Source organism: Cavia porcellus, unplaced genomic scaffold (assembly GCF_034190915.1).
Source record: "Cavia porcellus strain 051 isolate PalLab524CR breed Dunkin Hartley unplaced genomic scaffold, mCavPor4.1 scaffold_6, whole genome shotgun sequence".
NCBI lineage: Eukaryota > Metazoa > Chordata > Mammalia > Rodentia > Caviidae > Cavia > Cavia porcellus.
The window spans coordinates 81,776,245-81,794,800 of record NW_026947489.1 but is presented as its reverse complement, the minus strand read 5'-3'; the positions used below and the strand labels follow the sequence as shown (position 1 = coordinate 81,794,800).

Sequence of the window (18,556 nt, the reverse complement as noted above, 5' to 3'; positions counted from 1 at the left end):
TATTATGAAGGATGTATGAAAGATCAGTTTTAAAAAACGAAAACAAGTTATACGAAACAAGTGCTGATAGTTGGATGGTAAAACTTAACATTAGTTTAAGAATTTATTTCCCCCACTGCTATGACATTGTTCTTACAGTTGAAATTTTAAAATTCTAGTAAGATCAAGTAAAGTAAAATACAAAAATCACAAAACCTTATATAAGTGAAGAGTTATATAATGAACTAAGTATTGTAGAGTTACTATTTGAAGAAAAAGAATATAAAACTAAATTTTAAAATTGAATTAAAAAATAAAAAGCATATATACCTAATCTCCCAAAATGTTTCTACAGGAGCATCAGGATTCCATAAATCAATGCTGTCGAGCTGATGAAGAACCAGCAAAGCCTGAGTTATAAAAAGACAGAGACAGATAATCCACTCAAAACATTTCTTGAAAAAATAACAGAGGCATTTATTTTACAAATGCTACTAACAAAATGAGCTATGTAACTGTAGCCTAGATACAGACTAGAGGCAAAAAAGAAAAACACTAGAGAACACAAAACTCTAGAGAATAACATATATAGAATAAAATCATTTCTGTCATCCTTAAACAATATGCATATATAAAGGTAAAGGGCTGATAAATTCAGAACAAATACATACACATAAAAATGGCACTAAGAAACCAATTACTAGCCAGGCATGGTGTGCATGCCGGTAACCCCAGCACTTGGGATGCTGAGGCTGGAGGATCACCACCAGGTGAGTTCCAGGTCAGACTGGGCTACGTAAACAAGTTCAAGGCTAGCCTGCATTACCTAATGAGACCCTGTCTCAAAAAAGAAAAAGAAATCAAATTATTTTAACAAACAATAACCCCCTAGATCAAGGAATGTTCCCCAAAATTAACATATCAGTGAAAGACAAGAGTGAAAAGTATCTCATTTGCCACAAAATCTCTTGTGACAGAAGAGCTGTCTTTTGAAATTGAAAAATGGGCAAGTAAAACAAACTATGCCCTTCACAACAAGCTATTCATGTTTTTCAACTTAGCATAGGCCTCAATTAGAATCTGGCTCAGAGAGGATTAATAGGAATTCATTAATTTTTAAATAAATAAGTACCATACAAATATTGTTATATAAACTAAAACCAACAAAAGGATAAAGTGTAGATTGTTCCTTCAAACCTACCCTATTTTAATTCTACAATGCTTTCCTTACCCTTCCTACCCCAACACACACTGATAAACTACATATTTTTTAGTCCTTGGTCAGCATACGTAAGGATTCTTTATTCCCCTTAAAGTCTTTTATTAAAACTCCAATGAACACTGTTTAAAACAAATAATGAGAAGTGATTTTTTTCTCCTAAAATCAAACTAAGTGCATGAACTGCAAATAACTACACTGGTAACGTGTTTTACATTAGGAGAAAGATATGTAAATGTCTAATCCTGGTCAACTTTATGACTTTGAAAGTTATAAATTATATAAAAATCCAGACCTATGTTATTTTTTGAGAATAGGGATACTGGGAATTGAACCCAGGACCTTCGTACTGAGCTACATTCCAACCCATTTAAAAAACTGTGTCTGCGTCAGCCAGACGGGGTGGCAGATGTCTATAATCCCAGCACTCAGGAAGCTGAAGCAAGAGGACTGCTAGGAATCTGAGACCAGCCTGATCTACATAGTGAGACCCCAATCCAAAAAAGGAAAAAATAGAGGTTTTTTTTTTTTGTTTTGTTTTCTTGTACTAGGAACTGAACCCTAGGCTTCTGTACTGAGCTATATCCCCCAGCCAGCCTTTTCTAATTTTTAATTAATTAACTAATTTAATTAATTTTTGGTGCCAGGGGTCAAACTCACAACATCACACTTGCCAGGCAGGTACTTATACTGTTGAGCTAAATCTCTAGCCCTAATTTTTTATTCTGAAATGAGGTCTTGTTAAGTCTCCTTTTACCTAGGCTGGGCTTAAAATTTGTGATTCTCCTGCCTCAGTCTTCTATAGTGTGTTGACATTGCAGGAATGCACTATCACCTTTGGCAATTTTTCTTTAATTTTGAGACAGTCTTACTAAGTCACCAAGTTGCCCAGGCTAATCTCAATGTGTGAAGCTCGTTCCCTCACCTGCTAATCAAACACATCCAGGTACTCAGTGAAAACTGCAATCAGGGTAGAAACTGCTGCTAGCCTTTTCCCCATCCTAACATTACTGGCTTCCTTTTCATGTTCTCTTCTTTCTATTTAATTTTCCACATACAGTCAAATGTGCATTAATAGGGAGCGATTCTGAGAAATGTGGTATTAGGTTAGTTCCGTTTTGCCAACATCAGGAAGTATACTTTTCAACATCACTAAATGATATAATCTGATGGGACTACCATCAGATATGAGGTCTGCTTCTGACCAAAACACCATCATGTGCTGTAAACTCACATGATATCTTATGTTTTTTCATATTGCAAAGTAATCCACATAGGTTTACTGGTTAATAGCCCTTCAAATTGAAATACTATTCATTTATTACCAAATGTTAACTCATGCTCTTAATAGTGAATAATTAAAATTCTCTTAATATTCTTCTACTGTAAAAGAGGAATAAGCATCTATGTGTGCAGCTTTTTTCTGTATAAACTGTATGCATAAGAAAAAATTACAGTAACTAAATTATTTGGACAGAAACAACTGAGATATGTGAACAGCTCCTACCAAATACTGTCACATGGCCTTCCAAAAAGAATGCACAAGCCAGGTGTGGTGGCACATGCCTATAATCCTAGCACTTGGGAGGCTGAGGAAGATTCAAGAATCACTGCAAGTTTAAGGCCAGCCTGGAATACAAAATGAGTTCAAGGCCAACCTGAACTGAATGGTGAAACCTTGTTTCAAAAAAAACAAAGAGGGCTGGGGATTTAGCTCAGCAGCATAAGCACCTGCCTTGTAAGCAGGCAGTCATGAGTTCGATCCCTGGTACCGATTAAAAAAAAAAAAAAAAAGAAATGCGGGGCTGGGGATTTAGCTCAGCAGCATAAACACCTGCCTTGCAAGCAGGCAGTCATGAATTGGATCCCCGGTACTGATAAGAAAAAGACAAAAAAAAAAAAAAAAAACAAAGAAAGAAATGTAAGAAGTGAACTAATTTGTAGGGCCAATAGCAACATACACAATATAGGCAATGGATACAAATGAATACTGAAATACTTTTCCTAAACATTCACATACTGAAGCATGGAATAGCCAAATGACTTCTCACAAATCTATGTATCTCCATTATCCTGTTAATACATTCATTTCCAGTTGGAAAGAACTATCACAAAAATTACACCATTAGTTTTTGCATGCATTACTGGTTATAAGCATTTCTATCAGCTCTACAGTTAGGTCATATGTTAAGCTTTAATACATACTGCAAATTAATTGTTAATGGTGGTTATTGCCATGCCAGATGGCCAGTGATACAGCTGATAAAAGAATTTACCAATTTGCTGTTTATTCAGATCAGAGTATACTGTTAAGGGGACAGCAAGTCAATGTCCAAGAGAGGAATCACGAGATTAGGATAAGAGGTTGGGGTTTTTATTAAGGGTAGGATGTGAGGAAAGCAGGCTAGGTAGCAAATGTAGCTATCCGGGAAGGCTTCTTCCAGGGTGCTTATTTTGGTTTTTGGGTGGGCTTTTTGTTTTGTTTGCTTTTAGTTTTTCTGCTTCACGGTCGTAATGAACATTTTCCATTGTACTTGAAAAGAAAGTTCTATGTGTACTTGAGTATAGTATTCTACACATGCAAGTAGGTCAAAATTGGATAACTGTGTTGTTCAAATATTTTATTTCTTACCCATCCCCACATGCACTGTTTCTCTGGTTTGTCTAATCAGACTTCAAGAAATGTTATGTTTAAGTAGCCTACTCTACTTGAAACAGTACCTTGTATGTTATATATTTTGACATATAGTATCAAAAAGATTATAGTATATGATCATTTCACTTTATATATTTTGATTTGTATATTCTGAAGCTTTGTGCTTAGTTTTATACAGACCTTTGTTTCCTGGATTGACTGGTCCCTCTATAATAACATGTTCTTCATCTCCAGTAATGTTTCCTACTTTAAACTATGTATTTATGTATGACTAGCCTTCTTGTATTAGTATGTCATATATTTTATTCTTGTACTATCTTCTAATACCCTTATATTTAACATATATCTCTTGCAAAGACCATATAATAAAATTTTTGGCATTGATAGATATTTATCCAAGAAAAATGAAAGCACCTGTCTACATAAAGGACTTGTATATAAGTGTTCTTTAAAAGCTTTATTGTTGTTTTGGTTTTTGAGATAGGGTCTCATTATGTAGTTCAGGCTGGCTTGAAGTCATGGCTATCTTCCTGCCTCAGCTTGCTGAGCACTGAGATTATAGGCATGTACCACCAAATGCAGTTTCCAGGAGCTTGATTCGTAATAGCCAGAAACTGGGAACACAAATGTCCATCAACAGATAAAGAGGTAAACAAATTGTGTTATATTCACACAATGAACACTGTACAGCATAAAATGGAATGAACTTTTTTTTAAAAAATGAATGAATTTGACACAACACTATGTTGAATTAGAAAATACATACAAAAAAGGAGTGTTTCATGATTCATTTATATAAAATGCAAACTTGTCAGACAAAGGGCTGTACTTAATCCCAACTGCTCAAGAAACTGAAGCAGGAGAATGATAAAACTAAAGGTCAGCCTGGGCAACTTTGTCTCAAAAACAAAAAACAGCCTGGGGAGAGCTTAATGCCCCAGTGCTTGCCCAGCATGCATGGAATCCTGGGTTATTTAATCTCCAGTTGGACCAAAACAAAACAATATACAGTAACAGAAAACAAATCAGTGATTGCAAAGGAAGCAAGGGGGGCAGGTAGAGATGGAAAGTAGGAAGAAGAAAGACAAAGTAGTATAAGGCAAAGTTTTGCAGTAACAAATATGTTCACCTAAGTGCCCATCAACATGTGAATAAATATAATCCTCAATACATATCATCAGCAACATATGAATCAGAAAAAGTTGCTGCATGAAAGAAGCAAGATTAGTAAGGATACATTTGCTGAGATTCCAGTAATATAAATTCAAACTGTAAAGCTAAACTACAGTGATAACAGAAATCAGATTAGTGGTTGTGTAGGACAAGAATGGCAGTATTAATATAAAAGAGGAACTCTGTGTGTTAATGAGAAATATTCAAATCTTATGATTTTGTTAATGTAAAATTATGCTTCTACAGATTTTATTTAATTAAAACTGTACTTATCAAGTAATCATTGTGGAAATAAAACTTTTTAAAAAGTCAGCTAAAAAATAAAAAGTTGGATGCACCAGGTATGATGGTGCAGGCCTGTAACCCCAACAAATTGGAGGATGGCTTTGCTGGGAGCTTGAGGCTTGTCTGAATTACACAGCTGATTCATACCCACCAGGCATTAAAATCAGACAAATCGTAATTGTAGACAAAGAAGGAAAGACACTAGAGCCACCATACACTGGTAAGATGAATATAAAATTACATAGTTCTAACCTTACATACCTAAATGTCTATATAAATACTTTTACATAAATGTTCATAACAGCATTACTCGTAACAGCCAATAGCAGAAAAAAAGCCAAAATTCAACTATGTATAGATGAAATAGATGAATCAATTCAAATGAGGAATAGAGGATAAAAAAACAATAACCAAAAAAAATGAATAGAGTATCTGAAAGAAACAAGGAATGAATTACTGACTCATGCCACAACATGGATAAACCTTGAAAATATGAAGTCAAAGTAGTCAGCCATAAAATAACCAATTCACAGAAACCAAAGCAAGTAAGTTGCCAGTGGAAGGACAGGATGGAGGAATAGGAGAATTGCAGAGTTCCCATCTGGAATGCTCTGGACCTAAGGGCTGTAGATACATCACTTTGTGACACTGCTAAAAACTTTAAACGGAGCTTCATGGCATGTGGATTATATCTCCACTTTTAAATCAATATATACTACAAAGTTTTGCTACAGTTGGAAAATTTTGAACATTTTTATTAAGTGTAAGAATTTGCACGATGTAAACTGGTACAGCGGTACACATCTACAATCCCAGCTAATTGGAAGGCTGAAGCAGGAGGATAATGTGAGACCTGGAGTTCAAGACCAGTCTGGACAACACAGCCAGACACGGTCTCAAAAGAAAAAAAAAAAAAAGATCTGTAGTGTTGTTATCTACAGCATAAAACACAGACTCACTGTTCTTTCTCCAGGGAATTTATACACCAGTGTATGGCACGAAGTGATATCTATTACTCAAAAAACCATATTCCAGCAGAAGAAAAAGAAGTTGGGATTCACCACATACCATGTCTTCTCAGAGGTGCTTGGCTCCATTCTTGTACAATCCAGAGGAATATTTTTATCAATTATTTTGTAAATTCAAGATTTTTAGTAGCTCTAGAAACATTTTTTAAAAAGAGGAAATCCCACCTCATCACATTTTTTTAAATGTAAATGATTTATTTTTAGAGGTGAAATCATTCGCTGGTTGTACATTTTTTGGTACAACCAGAAAATAGTGCGATACTGAATCATGGCAGGCTTTGAGTGTCTTGGGTGTCAGATTAACATTCCACGGTTGGGGGTTAGTTTTATATCCCGCAATACGAAGCATACTAAATAACATTTTTGGAATCATAATCATGAATTTACTATGTCTTGGATGTTTTAAATAACTTCTATCTCAATGCTGTTCTTAGTAGAATTGTTTCCTAAAGAAAACTACTTCCTGATTGTTGCCTGTCAGAATCGTGTGCACTTCATAATGCCATTGGTCGTGGTAATCAAGTTTGCCTAATTTTGTTAATGTGCTGTAGAAGATCAAAAATTTGAACACGTGGTGTATATGGCACGAAACTGTGAGTCAATGGGACGTAAGTAGCACTTTATCAGCATTGGAAGATACTGGTACTGAGTCCTCTTACTAAAAAGCTGCCTCCAAAGCTGAAGCTGGAAAGTCACTGGAATAACTGAAAAAGAAACAACACCTGGCTTTTTAGACTTTTTGGTAGTGTGTTAAGAGTTGTGTACAAAGTGAAATGTCTGTACTAATCCTCAACACAACAAAATACTTCAAATATGGAAGACAAAAAAACCCACATACCAAAGGAACATAAAATATACATACAAAAGAAAAAAAAAAAGAGGAGGAGAAGAAAAGGGGGAAGATAGGGAAAAGGAAAGAGGGGGGAAGAGATACACATTTAATACCTTTCCTTCAAGAGCCTAGAATTTATTTTCTCCTTACCTCCATTGCTTCCTGAGCAATCTCTGGCATGTGTGACTGAGGGACCAACTGGACAAGCCCAGTAATTAATTCAGCTGTACTGCCTTGAGTTTCAGGACCCTGTTTCCTTGGATTCTACAGGAAAAAAGGCAGATTTCAATTTAAAATCAAATCAACTGACAAGGATTATAAGGAGGAAGAACTAGAGAACAACTGTTAATGGATACTAGATTTCTCATAGGAGTGATGAAAATGTTCTTGAATTAGTGGTGATGGTTTCAAAGCTTCATAAATATATTAAAAAACCACTGACGACAAGACAGAATATGAGTCTGAGCAACTCAGCTTCTTCAGAATATCTAGAGTCTGCAAAACAACAGGTTGAAGAGGAACTGAAGTGAAGAGAGGGTAGACAGGGTCCAAAAGGAAACTGACAAGAGAAAAAAAAAAAAATAGGATTAAATGATACCGAAGAGGTGGATGATGCCACAGATGAAAAATCACAGTGCCACAGATAATGGCTGGCCAGCTGCCCACTTAGAGACAAAGGTGAAACTAACAGCTTCTCTGCTCACAGAGAATGCATCAGAACCAGGCGAATACTACACAGTTAGAGACGGCAGAAAGAATCCAAGACGCTGCTTCCCAAGCAGCCCTCTGACTGCAGTACAAATGCCCAAGGACAATCACAAGGAGCAGTGGGTGGTAGGGATGTCATTGTAGGAAAAGGCTGGGTGTTTGAACCTTTGTCCCAAAACAGCCCCTTGGCTGCTCCATACTGCCAAGTTCCCAGAGTAGAAGAGGGAAGGACAGTCATAAGAGACTGCTGGCAGTCTGGTGATCAAAGACTTTGTTCCTGTGGTCAGTCTCAGCCTGAGTTAGGACTGGAAGCTCACATCGGCACCATGTTCTCATTGCTTAAGGGAGATTCAAAGGAGTGTGCTGTGGTAGTGTTATTTCTCAACAGGCCCTGGTAAATACTACTGTAATGATTAGCCTGTTGCTGCTGCAGTTGAACTGATTGCACAGGAATTATCCTGGCTCAGGACAATTCAGTGCCAGTGAACTTGTCTACCAAACCCACCATCACACCCCAGGAGAGGGACAACAAGAGTTCCTAACCCAAGAACTCAACTCAGTCAAACTCTGCAAGAACGCCTGCGACCTGGTAGAAAGAGGTTCTGAATCTCAGTTAACTTCAGTGTTGCAGTGGAAGGTTCAGAGGAGTCATCAGGCTATGAACACTCAGACTCCATCAAAGAAGCTACTTGGGAATCACATATGCGGACCCTCAATGAACTATCTAATCTAATCTGTGTTACCATTAAACATCTCATTGAAGTTTCTGCATGTTTGAGTTATTTAGTGACAGGGGTCATGTTACATTCTTTCATAGTTTCACATGTTTGTTAGCTTGTTACTCTTGTATATTTGTTTTTGCATTGGTTTTAATAGGTGTCTAGGATCCCTCCCTCATCTCAGTTCTTTAACCAGTTTCTTCACCTCAAACCCCGTGATATTATTAACGTATTTCTTTGTTTTTTTTTCAAACTTGTAAACTCTTCCTACGTTTTTAAATTTCCCACACTCAGCTTTCTTCCAGTCACTCCGATCTTCACTAGTATAATCCCTCAAGCCTCCCATACTAAGCCTTTGGCTCTTCTATATCTTACTTAGCTACGGTCCTTTGTACAACAAGTTCTGATAACCACATAACTTTCCTCAATCACAAAGTGAACTCTTTTTCACTCATATCTCACCCATGCCCCCACAAAATATCCCCTGAAGACCCTCAACAGTAAACCTTCAACTCAAATAAAGGTATTTCAGTAAAATCCGGCCTCACACCACTCTTTTCCCATCACCCAGCTCCAGCCTTCCTTTCAGACTTCCCCTGAGTGCCTACCATTACTCATTTAACACCTTCCATTCTCTACCCGTCTCACTGCAAAGCAACCACAAATCGTAAATTATCACAGTGTGCAAGAAAAATAAAAAATCAACAACAGAAGACATTTGGAAAAGGTAAAAGCTCTTGGAAAATTCACAGCATACTGCTAAACAACCAAAGGGTCAAAGAGAAAATCAAAGGAGAAATTTAAATATGTCTGGAAGTTAATGATAATATTTGAAGATGGGCAGACGGTATGATAAGATTTGTTTCTTAAAGAGACTGGTAAAACTTCAGTCCAGATAAATCATTAAGGATGGTGCAAGAAATGACAATGAGTAAGCAATTAAGGCTTGAAAAATTGAAAGTAACATGGATTAGAAAGGAGATGGTTAAAAATTCAAAATAAAATCACATTACTTTAAATATATTATGACTGAGGCCATTTAAAAATTATCCTTACTTTGCACCTATTAATTAAGATTTCGAATTTTGATATGTGAAATACAAAATAATAAAATGAATTTAAATAATATTTAAAATGAAATCAGTATTTATATACCTTTATTTACATTGAAGAATATTAACCACTAGATGGCAGCAAACAAAATAATTTCTACGATCCTTAGAAAACAGCAAATTTTGCTTTAACTCTGTTAGTCAAGTAATATATATTTAACTTAAGACACCAGAAACTTTGGTGTAGCATTCTTTCAATCTCAATTATAGCCATGTAAAAAGAAAAGTGATGCTAACATTATAGAATATACATGGTGAAATAAACCACGTAACTTGTGCCATGTAACAATGAAACAAGGAGAAAGGGCATTTCATTAGTTTCAGAGTCTCACCTGACAAACTTCAACAATTTTCTCCAAGCTATAGATGTAATTTAAGATTGTGATAAACTCCAGAATTTGGATGGGCTTTTCAAAAAGTTCAAAGTATCACAGGCCTTCTCTTTAATATGTCAATCCTTGGAAATTCATTCATTCATTGATTCTCTGTCTTCTCCCTTTCTCCCTCCCCCATGTATTTTCATTTCTTCGAAATTACACATATACTTTTCTTTTTAATTCAAGGGTTCACAGAACTCTTGAAACAAAACAAACAAAAAAACACCTAATTAAGAACCTCTACATTATAATACTTGGTAAAACATACCATCAAAGTTGAAAACCTAGGATTTTTAAAAGCCTGTTACTGAATAAAGCAATAACAAACCCTGCTCAAAGCTACTCTGCAGGAACTTGAGAAACTTGACAAAGGTGGAATATGTTATTCTATGAACTTCACAATTAAGATTTACTACATCTGAGGCCTTAACAGTATTAATGCTGTTTCTTAATAGTAACAATAGGTAATATTTCTTTAGTTTTTATTATAATCTACCAGAAATTATTTCTTAAAACCTTACAGGTACTATTTCAATCTTCTTAATGATCTCTGAGGTAGGAACTATTATTATTCCAGTAATTCAGAGGAGAAACCTAAGGCATAAAGGAGTTTAAATAAATTAGCTAGTAATTAGTGTGTCTCCAGAGTCCCTGCTTTTACTCACTTCAAGTAACTATCACTCATTTTGCATTAGTTCCTAATTACTCTGCATACCAGAGTGATGTTCTCAGCACTCTAATACCACCTAGGCTGGTAAAAGTAGAGTTATAACAGTAACTGAACACTAATCAACACCCACTGCCACCTCCTTCTCCCAATATGGTATTTGCAGGTAAAGCCAATGATAATAGAAGAATGATGAAAATAAAAAGGGACAGAAAGCTAAACTGTTTGGCAACAGCGAATAAAGATTAGAAAGAAAATGATGTTGATGTAGAAAGCACTGATTTATGGTTGCTTCATTACCTGTCCCCTCTCCCCAACCTCTATCCCAAGATTATGGCTGAATAATTCATAACCTAGTAACAGAGTAAGGACAGATAATGTCACTAAAATTAGTTTAATAAGGGAAATTAAGAAGAAAGCTTAAGAACTATGACCTGATTGTATCAGTAGTCTCTTTAATTTTCTTAGGAATATCTTAGGTTTCAGGTATAATCAGAAAGAACAGTAATTCTTCTTCCAGTAACAATTATTTTTAAGGTCTTGACATTTCAGTTCAAATAAAATTGTAACAATTTCAACCAGTTTTATAAAAATACTCACACAAAGTAAAAGCTTTGGATCTGCATGAATCAGTTTCACCATGGATAACAGAAGATACTTATAGCTTCTTGTCTCTAGGTCTGTGGGTTTTTCTTTAAATTTAAGGCTCGTTACTTTTTCTTTAAATGTAAGACTCTAAAAAAAGCAAAAACAAAAATATGGTATCGCTTTGTAAAAAACACATCAGATTCAGGATAACAGCTATACAATTGCTTAAAAATTATTACTAAAAATACTTTAAAAACATGAAAATATTTTGTATCACTTTGCCATAAACACTAAAATAGCACACATATTAAGTTTTATAAAATGAAAATTGTCTTAATATCATTTATACTATTATATATAATCAATCTAGTAAGATTTAATGAAAATATATTAAAATACTAAAGGCTTAATATCAGATTTACTCCTATGTAAAAAAAATTTTTCCAAAACATGAAAACATAAGGGAAAAAATATTGGGTCTATAGTCTTCATAAATACAAACATTGAGCAACTTGTTTAACAAACACTTAACCCAAACACATACGCACAAATATTCTGTAGACTCGACATTATCAATTTTAAGATGCATCACTATCTTTTGTACCAAAAAACAAAAAAATGAAAAGCCACTGTCAATTACAAGACACCAAAGTAAGACACACCTCTAGTTAGAAAAATTTCAATTTAAAAAAAGAGTAAGAGTTTTTAGAATTGATGAAATGTGCTTCACAGGCAATCTCTATTTTACAGCTTATTTATAAATTTTGCTTTTTCTTTTGAAGGCTTTCCATCTCTCTCAAGTCACAGAACACATAACATTTTGTCTGAAGAACATTCATGAAACAGAAAGAAGTCTTTTTTTTTTTTTTTTTTTTTTTTTTTGTCTTTTTTTGAGAAGAGGTCTCGCTATGCAGTTCATGCTGACCTTGAGCTCACTTTGTAGCCCAGGCAGGTCTCGAATTTACAATCCTCCCACCTCAGCCTCCCTAGTGCTGGGATTACAGGCGTGAGCCACCACGCCCAGCTAAACAGAAATTCTCTGAGAAAGATTATATCATAGAAAATGTGTTTTAATTGCAGAGACACTCTGGTGAACTAAATTAATTATGGATATGGCACAATAAAAAAAATCCAATGGTTGTATTTTGAATTTACCATCGCCTTTCTCTCTAGAAGACACTTCCTTTAAATGAATACAAAAGTATCTACTTTTGACATGGATGCCCTTATGTGACCATATATGCAAATATATAGGTAGGAGCATATGCAATATCTATCTAATCAATAAAAATGCCCAAGTAAGGCCGGGGGTTTAGTTCAGCAGTTTAAGTGCCTGCTTGGCAAACACGAAGTCGTGAGTTCAATCCTTGGTACCAAAGGAAAAGAAAAAGTACACAGGCTCTTCTTTCCATGTTAACAAGTGTGGATGATTACCTACAACACTAAGCAACTATTCTAAGTGTTTAAGTGTGAGAAATGCGTTTCTTATGATGCCCAAGAACAGTGAATCAGGAGGCTGAGGCCTGATGGTCACAAGTTCGAGGCCAGCCTGAACTACACAGCAAGACTGTCTCAGACAAAGCAAAAACACCAACATTGAAAGTTTCTGGTTCTTGGGGTAAAATAGCTACTTAAAATTCATTTATGCTCAAAAACTCATTATAGAACTGCAATATCGGGCTGGAGATTTAGCTCAGCGGCATAAGCACCTGCCTTGCAAGCAAGCGGTCCTGAGATCGAACCCCAGTACCGATTTAAAAAAAAAAAAAAAGGAAGGGGCTGGGGATTTAGCTCAGCAGCATAAGCGCCTGCCTTGCAAGCAGGCAGTCGTGAGTTCAATCCCTGGTACTGATAAAAAGGAAAAAGACAAAAAAAAAAAGAACTGCAATATCAAAACCTACAAATTACTGTTTGCTTTTATAACTGCCAAAGAAACTGTTTACCTAATACATTAAGTACATTCTCGTTCAGTTCCATTAAACTACACATAGTTTTCATTCTAATTCGAACCTGAGATCCAGGTGAAACTTTCACTGAACAAATTTATTTACTATGGTGTAAAGAAGTAGTATAAGCCACAAAACACTTCTTGCCTAATGTAGCCATTGTTCAAAAACACAGGATCAGCCAGGCATGGTGGCTCACGCCTATAATCCCAGCACTAGGGAGGCTGAGGTAGGAGGATTGTTGTGAGTTCAGGAGACCAGCATGGGCTACAAAGTGAGCTCAAGGCCAGCCTGAACTGCATAGCGAGACCACCGCTAAAACAAACAAACAAACAAAAAAAACCACACAGGATCAGAGAACAATCAGCAGTTAAATAATTATTTTGTTTGGTTGGTTTTTGTTATGTTTTGAGACAGGGTCTTGCTCTGTAGTTAGGCTGGCCCTGAACTCTCTATGTAGTCCAGACTGGCCCCAAACTCTTGGGGACCCTCCTGCCTCAGCCTCCCAAATGCTGGGATTAAAGGTGTGCACCACCATGCCTGGAGCAATTAAAGAGTTATTTTTTATTTAGTAAACATTTCTTTAAAAGGTAAGTATTATTTTAATTATATCATCTCTTAATCTCAAGTAACAGCATATAAATTTTGTCCCAGTGAGGCTAATATGAAATGTTAAGACCTGAGAAATTTCAATGAATTTATTCAATTCCAATACTTTTTAAGGACCACCCCTGGGTTATATAAAGCAAGAACAACTTGCTAAAAAAATTAAATATAAGAAAAATAATAACACTCCAGGTATAAGTAAGAATCCAACTTGGTACATGCGTTTTGGCCAAAGGAGAGAAGCAGTTAGGCCTGAGAAGAAATTTATGAAGCAGAGGATTCAGGAGGCTACTAAGGGCCCAAACCACTCATTAACTTAAGACTATATCACCAACTTACAGATATATAAAAAGCATTTATGGAGCCAAGATCTTCTCTAAGACAAAAAAGTCTTAAAGAAATAATATACTTGTGAAATTACTGAACATCTCTTGGCAGGCTTGAGTTTCATGAAAGCAGAAGACACTAGTTTTAAAATGTAAAGTGTTCAGGGCTGAGATAAAAAGTTTATTTTTTTGGATTTTTGAGACAGGGTCTTGCCGCGTCATTCAGGCCAGCCTCGAACTCACAGCAATCCTCCTGCCTCAGTCTCCCGAGTGCTGGGACTACTGGTGTGCGCCACCACCCCTCGCTTAAAAGTTTCTGATCTAAAAACAAAACACAAGAGTACAAAGAAGGAAAAACTATCTATGTTTTGCCATGTGTAGAGGGGCACAGTTTGTAATAGTTAAATCTTGGAAACAGCCCAAATGCCAATCAGCTGGTGAATGGATAAGAAAATACGGGATGTTTTTATACCACAGAGTACTACCCTTCCATTAAGGAGGATAAGCTTGAGACATTTACAGCTGAGGGGTGCAACTGGATATCGTACTCTTTAAGATAAATAAATCTGACACCCCTGTATAAACACCACACTGTGTTTGTTGTATGAAAACTGAAAGTGTACATGAGAATCAAAATGCATAATAGATATTATGAAATAGGAATAAAATGTCCAAATGGAAAGGGGAACTGGGGGTTGGAGGGGTGGTGCTGAAGAGAGGGTAAGGGAATAGAAAAAGTTTTTAAAAAAATCAAGATATACCATGTGCAGATACAAATTCCCTATAGTGAATGTAATCATTATGAATAGCTAAAATGTACCACTAAATTTAATTTTTTATAAAAATGAAGTTTTAAAGTTAAAAAAATAAAAAGCTATGGTTCAATATTTGCATGAAAAAACTAGAATTTAAATGAATAGAAGTGCAATATAAGGCCATAATACCACCTTAAACTTTATGAATTTAAACACAGTTCCAGGCACAATAGGCTTTGGCTCTCATAAATTATTACACCACATCTAGAACACTAAAGTCACATAATCATTATGCCCTGTTAATTTTTAATGTTATAAAGATAGTTTCTCTGAAAGAGAAGCAAATCAGATGGTTTTTTAACACAAGGGCAAACACTCATTCATTCATTCATTCATTCATTCATTCATTCATTCATGTATTCATCCATCAAATACAGCCTACATGCCTGGAAGTGCCAGTGGCTGTTCCATGGACCAGGGAGTAGATGCTGAATAGCCAGATAAAGCTTCTACTTTCACTAAGCTAATAGGCTACTAAGGAACAACAACTGAAGAACCTGGTAACAACACTGGACTGAATATGGAGAGACCCAAACCAACTCTAGCAGGTCATTCACTAATTATATGACTATTTAATTCATTTAACAAGATTTAGTTCTTAGCTGCCTTTACTACAAAAAACAAGTCACACAACAAACGTGAAAGCAAACATGCATGCGCGCGCACATACACACACATACACTTTGTTTTTTGTTTTTGTTTTTTTTTCTAAATCCCCAGCCCCTTATACATACACTTTTTTAAAGAGTCAAAATAATAAAGTCCTTCCAATACTAAAACTATATAAAAATAGAAACAACCCTTAAGAGTACATGACAACTTTACTCAAATTTCTTCAGGGCTGCCTCGTGAAAGAATCAGAAGTACTAGTCAGAGTTCTAGAAGAAAGGAGACCCATGATACCTGGGAGTAACAGGAACATGATTCTACTTTATAGAAGAAAAAATTTTCAAATAATTACCTTTCCACCAAATGACCTGTCTCTAAAATACAAGACAGCTGCAATGCTATGAAACACGTATTGTTTTTTCATAGCTTAAACTCCTTTGACTGCGACTTCTGCAGCAAGCTAAAGGCTCAGGTTTATCAGTCCCAAATCATTTGAGGCAATGCAAATAAGGGAACACCCACTGAACACATCCACACAATGATAATATACAACGGTTCTCAACTAGAAAGGATTATGACTTCCAGGAGACATCTTGAAGGCATTCTGGATTTCATGACTAGGAGGGGATCAAAGGACAGGTGCTACTGCCATGTAGTAGGTACAGGCCAGACAGCTAACCGTACCACTGTGCACAGGCCAGACACTACAACAAGGAGTTCACCAATCTAAAATGTCAACAAGGCTAACACAGAGAAACACTGATGTTATTATGTATTATCTCTAAAACATTTCTTACATGTATTTGTGTTTCCAGGCACTAAGACCAACATTGGTGAAATTTCGAGGTTTTTTGTTTTTTTTTGTTTTGTTTGGGGGGTTTTTTGAGACAAGGTCTCATTGTGTAGTGCAGCTTAGCCTGAAACTCATTTATGTAGCCCAGGCTAGCCTCGAACTCACAGCCATCCTCCTGCCTCAGCCTCCAGCATGCTGAAATTACATGTGTACACTACCATGCCTGGTGAGTTTTTCATTAAGATGTTTTGAAACAAAAGCTACAAAATGATTGATCAGAATCTGTGTGAGGCAAGGCGGTATGCTCATTTCATTACATTTCCCTGGTGTTAGCCCTGTGGCTGGCAGTTAGCAAAAGGGTTGATATACTGAGATACTTGTCTGACTAGTAACTCCCATGATTTATGACAGGTGAGAGTCACCAGAAGGATCCTCTAAATTCTAAAATTTTCTTATTCTAAAAAATTATATCACATTAAATGAGCTATTTTCTCTAGTGAAAAATATCAGAAAACTGTTCTGCAGTCATTATATACACAGATGTGCTTTCAAAATTTCATAGATATATCTAAGTACACAAACATAAAAGCTTAAAAATGATTTTAAAATTTAAAGGCATACTAAGTAACAGAGAATTAATCAGAAATAACTAAACTCTTATAGGTATTCTTAGATCAAAGGATGATATCTCCCTAATTATGGCTTTTATGTAAAAAGAAAAAAAGATCACTAGTATAATATGTAGGTCTTAGCATCAACTAATAATTGGGACTAAAAATAAAGTAAAATAGGCCAGGCGTGGTGGCTCACGCCTGTAATTCCAGCACTCTGAAGGCTGAGGCAGGAGGATCCTTTCGAGTTTGAGACTAGCCTGGGCTACAAAGCTCAAGGCCAGGCTGAACTGCATAGAGACCCTGTCTCAAAAAGACCAAAAAAAAAAAAAATGTAAAATAACTTCTAAACATAGAGAACACCTTTGGGCTACTAATCAAATTCTGTTCAAATAAATCATTTGATTTTTTTCTAGTACATATGCCAAGAAACTTAAATTATACAGACTGTTGGTCAACTGGATACTAAAGTCAAATAGGAAGCTGGGGCCATTACTTTTCTACCAGAAAAGACAGTACACTTAATAAGTCAGAGTTGGAATTTCCCAAAGCATACCTAGAACAAATTGGTCATTAAGTAATTTTTAAACAATTTATTTAGCATTAGAGTTGTATCTCAATGAAGAGACATGTGCTTCACACACACAAGGTCCTGGGTTAAATCCTCAAAAGTCCTCAAACCCCAAATTATTTAATGTAATTATTAAAACTTTTTAAAAATGATGTCCGGTTAAGTAAGTTATTTGTTTACCTCCAATGAACTTATGCCTGTGAAGTTTTTCCATCTTAAAAAAATTACCTAATAGGCATTACAAAAAGTCAACTAAAAAATTAACTTGCATGTTAAAATTTACTGAACAAAAACTTCATTACCATGCCTTTTGGCTATCATTTTTTAGGCCAAATAATGTCAAAACTCATGATATAGGAAACTTCTGCATTTGAGCATCCAAGATAAACAATCCTCAGAAACAATAACTGACAACTGGATAAGAGTGAACCTTAACTGTATAAAATAAACATATTTTACTAACTATGGGAGATTGCCAGAGAGGAAGCTGTTTAAATTACAAGTGTGAAATGGCTGATTTACTAGGCAAAACCAGTATGTGAAGACATGCCACATTTTTATTTGAAATGACATGATGTCACTAAAATGGTAACTATACACAGAAAAGTCAAAGAAAGCAAGGACTTTTCTGAGGTAGTTACTATGGGTGATACTTACAGCCACAGAAGCCCACTGCCATGCAAAACAGTGACTGGTTGGCATCTGATCATGTGAGCGACAGCCGCCAATAAGAATAGAAAATAAGAAGCAGAAGACAAAGCACCACCAATCAATGCCAAGAGTTGCCATGTACAATACTTTTGCTATACATAAATACCAAGAAATACCAAGAAATGACTTACACATCCCATAATAATCTATTTTCACAGATTTCATATGAGTTTTAAAATCCTATCTTATTCCTAATAATCTGTTAGAATACCTAACTGGAAATAT

At 35.7% G+C, this 18,556-nt stretch overlaps 1 protein-coding gene across 10 annotated transcripts in view; it reads right to left on the bottom strand.

Moving 5' to 3' along the window:
* Positions 1 to 18,556, bottom strand: part of LOC100730274 (neurofibromin) — a 252,327-nt gene that overhangs the window by 147,771 nt on the left and 86,000 nt on the right. For 7 of the 10 annotated variants that reach the window (XM_063251196.1, XM_063251205.1, XM_063251202.1 and 4 more), the window contains exons 13-16: positions 18,278 to 18,322; positions 11,356 to 11,490; positions 7,323 to 7,436; positions 310 to 389 (exon numbers count right to left, since the gene is read on the bottom strand). In XM_063251196.1, coding sequence (XP_063107266.1) covers positions 310 to 389; positions 7,323 to 7,436; positions 11,356 to 11,490; positions 18,278 to 18,322 — 374 coding nt within the window. The remainder of the gene's footprint in view (positions 1 to 309; positions 390 to 7,322; positions 7,437 to 11,355; positions 11,491 to 18,277; positions 18,323 to 18,556) is intronic. The other 3 variants (XM_063251198.1, XM_063251201.1, XM_063251203.1) reach the window with 1 other exon arrangement.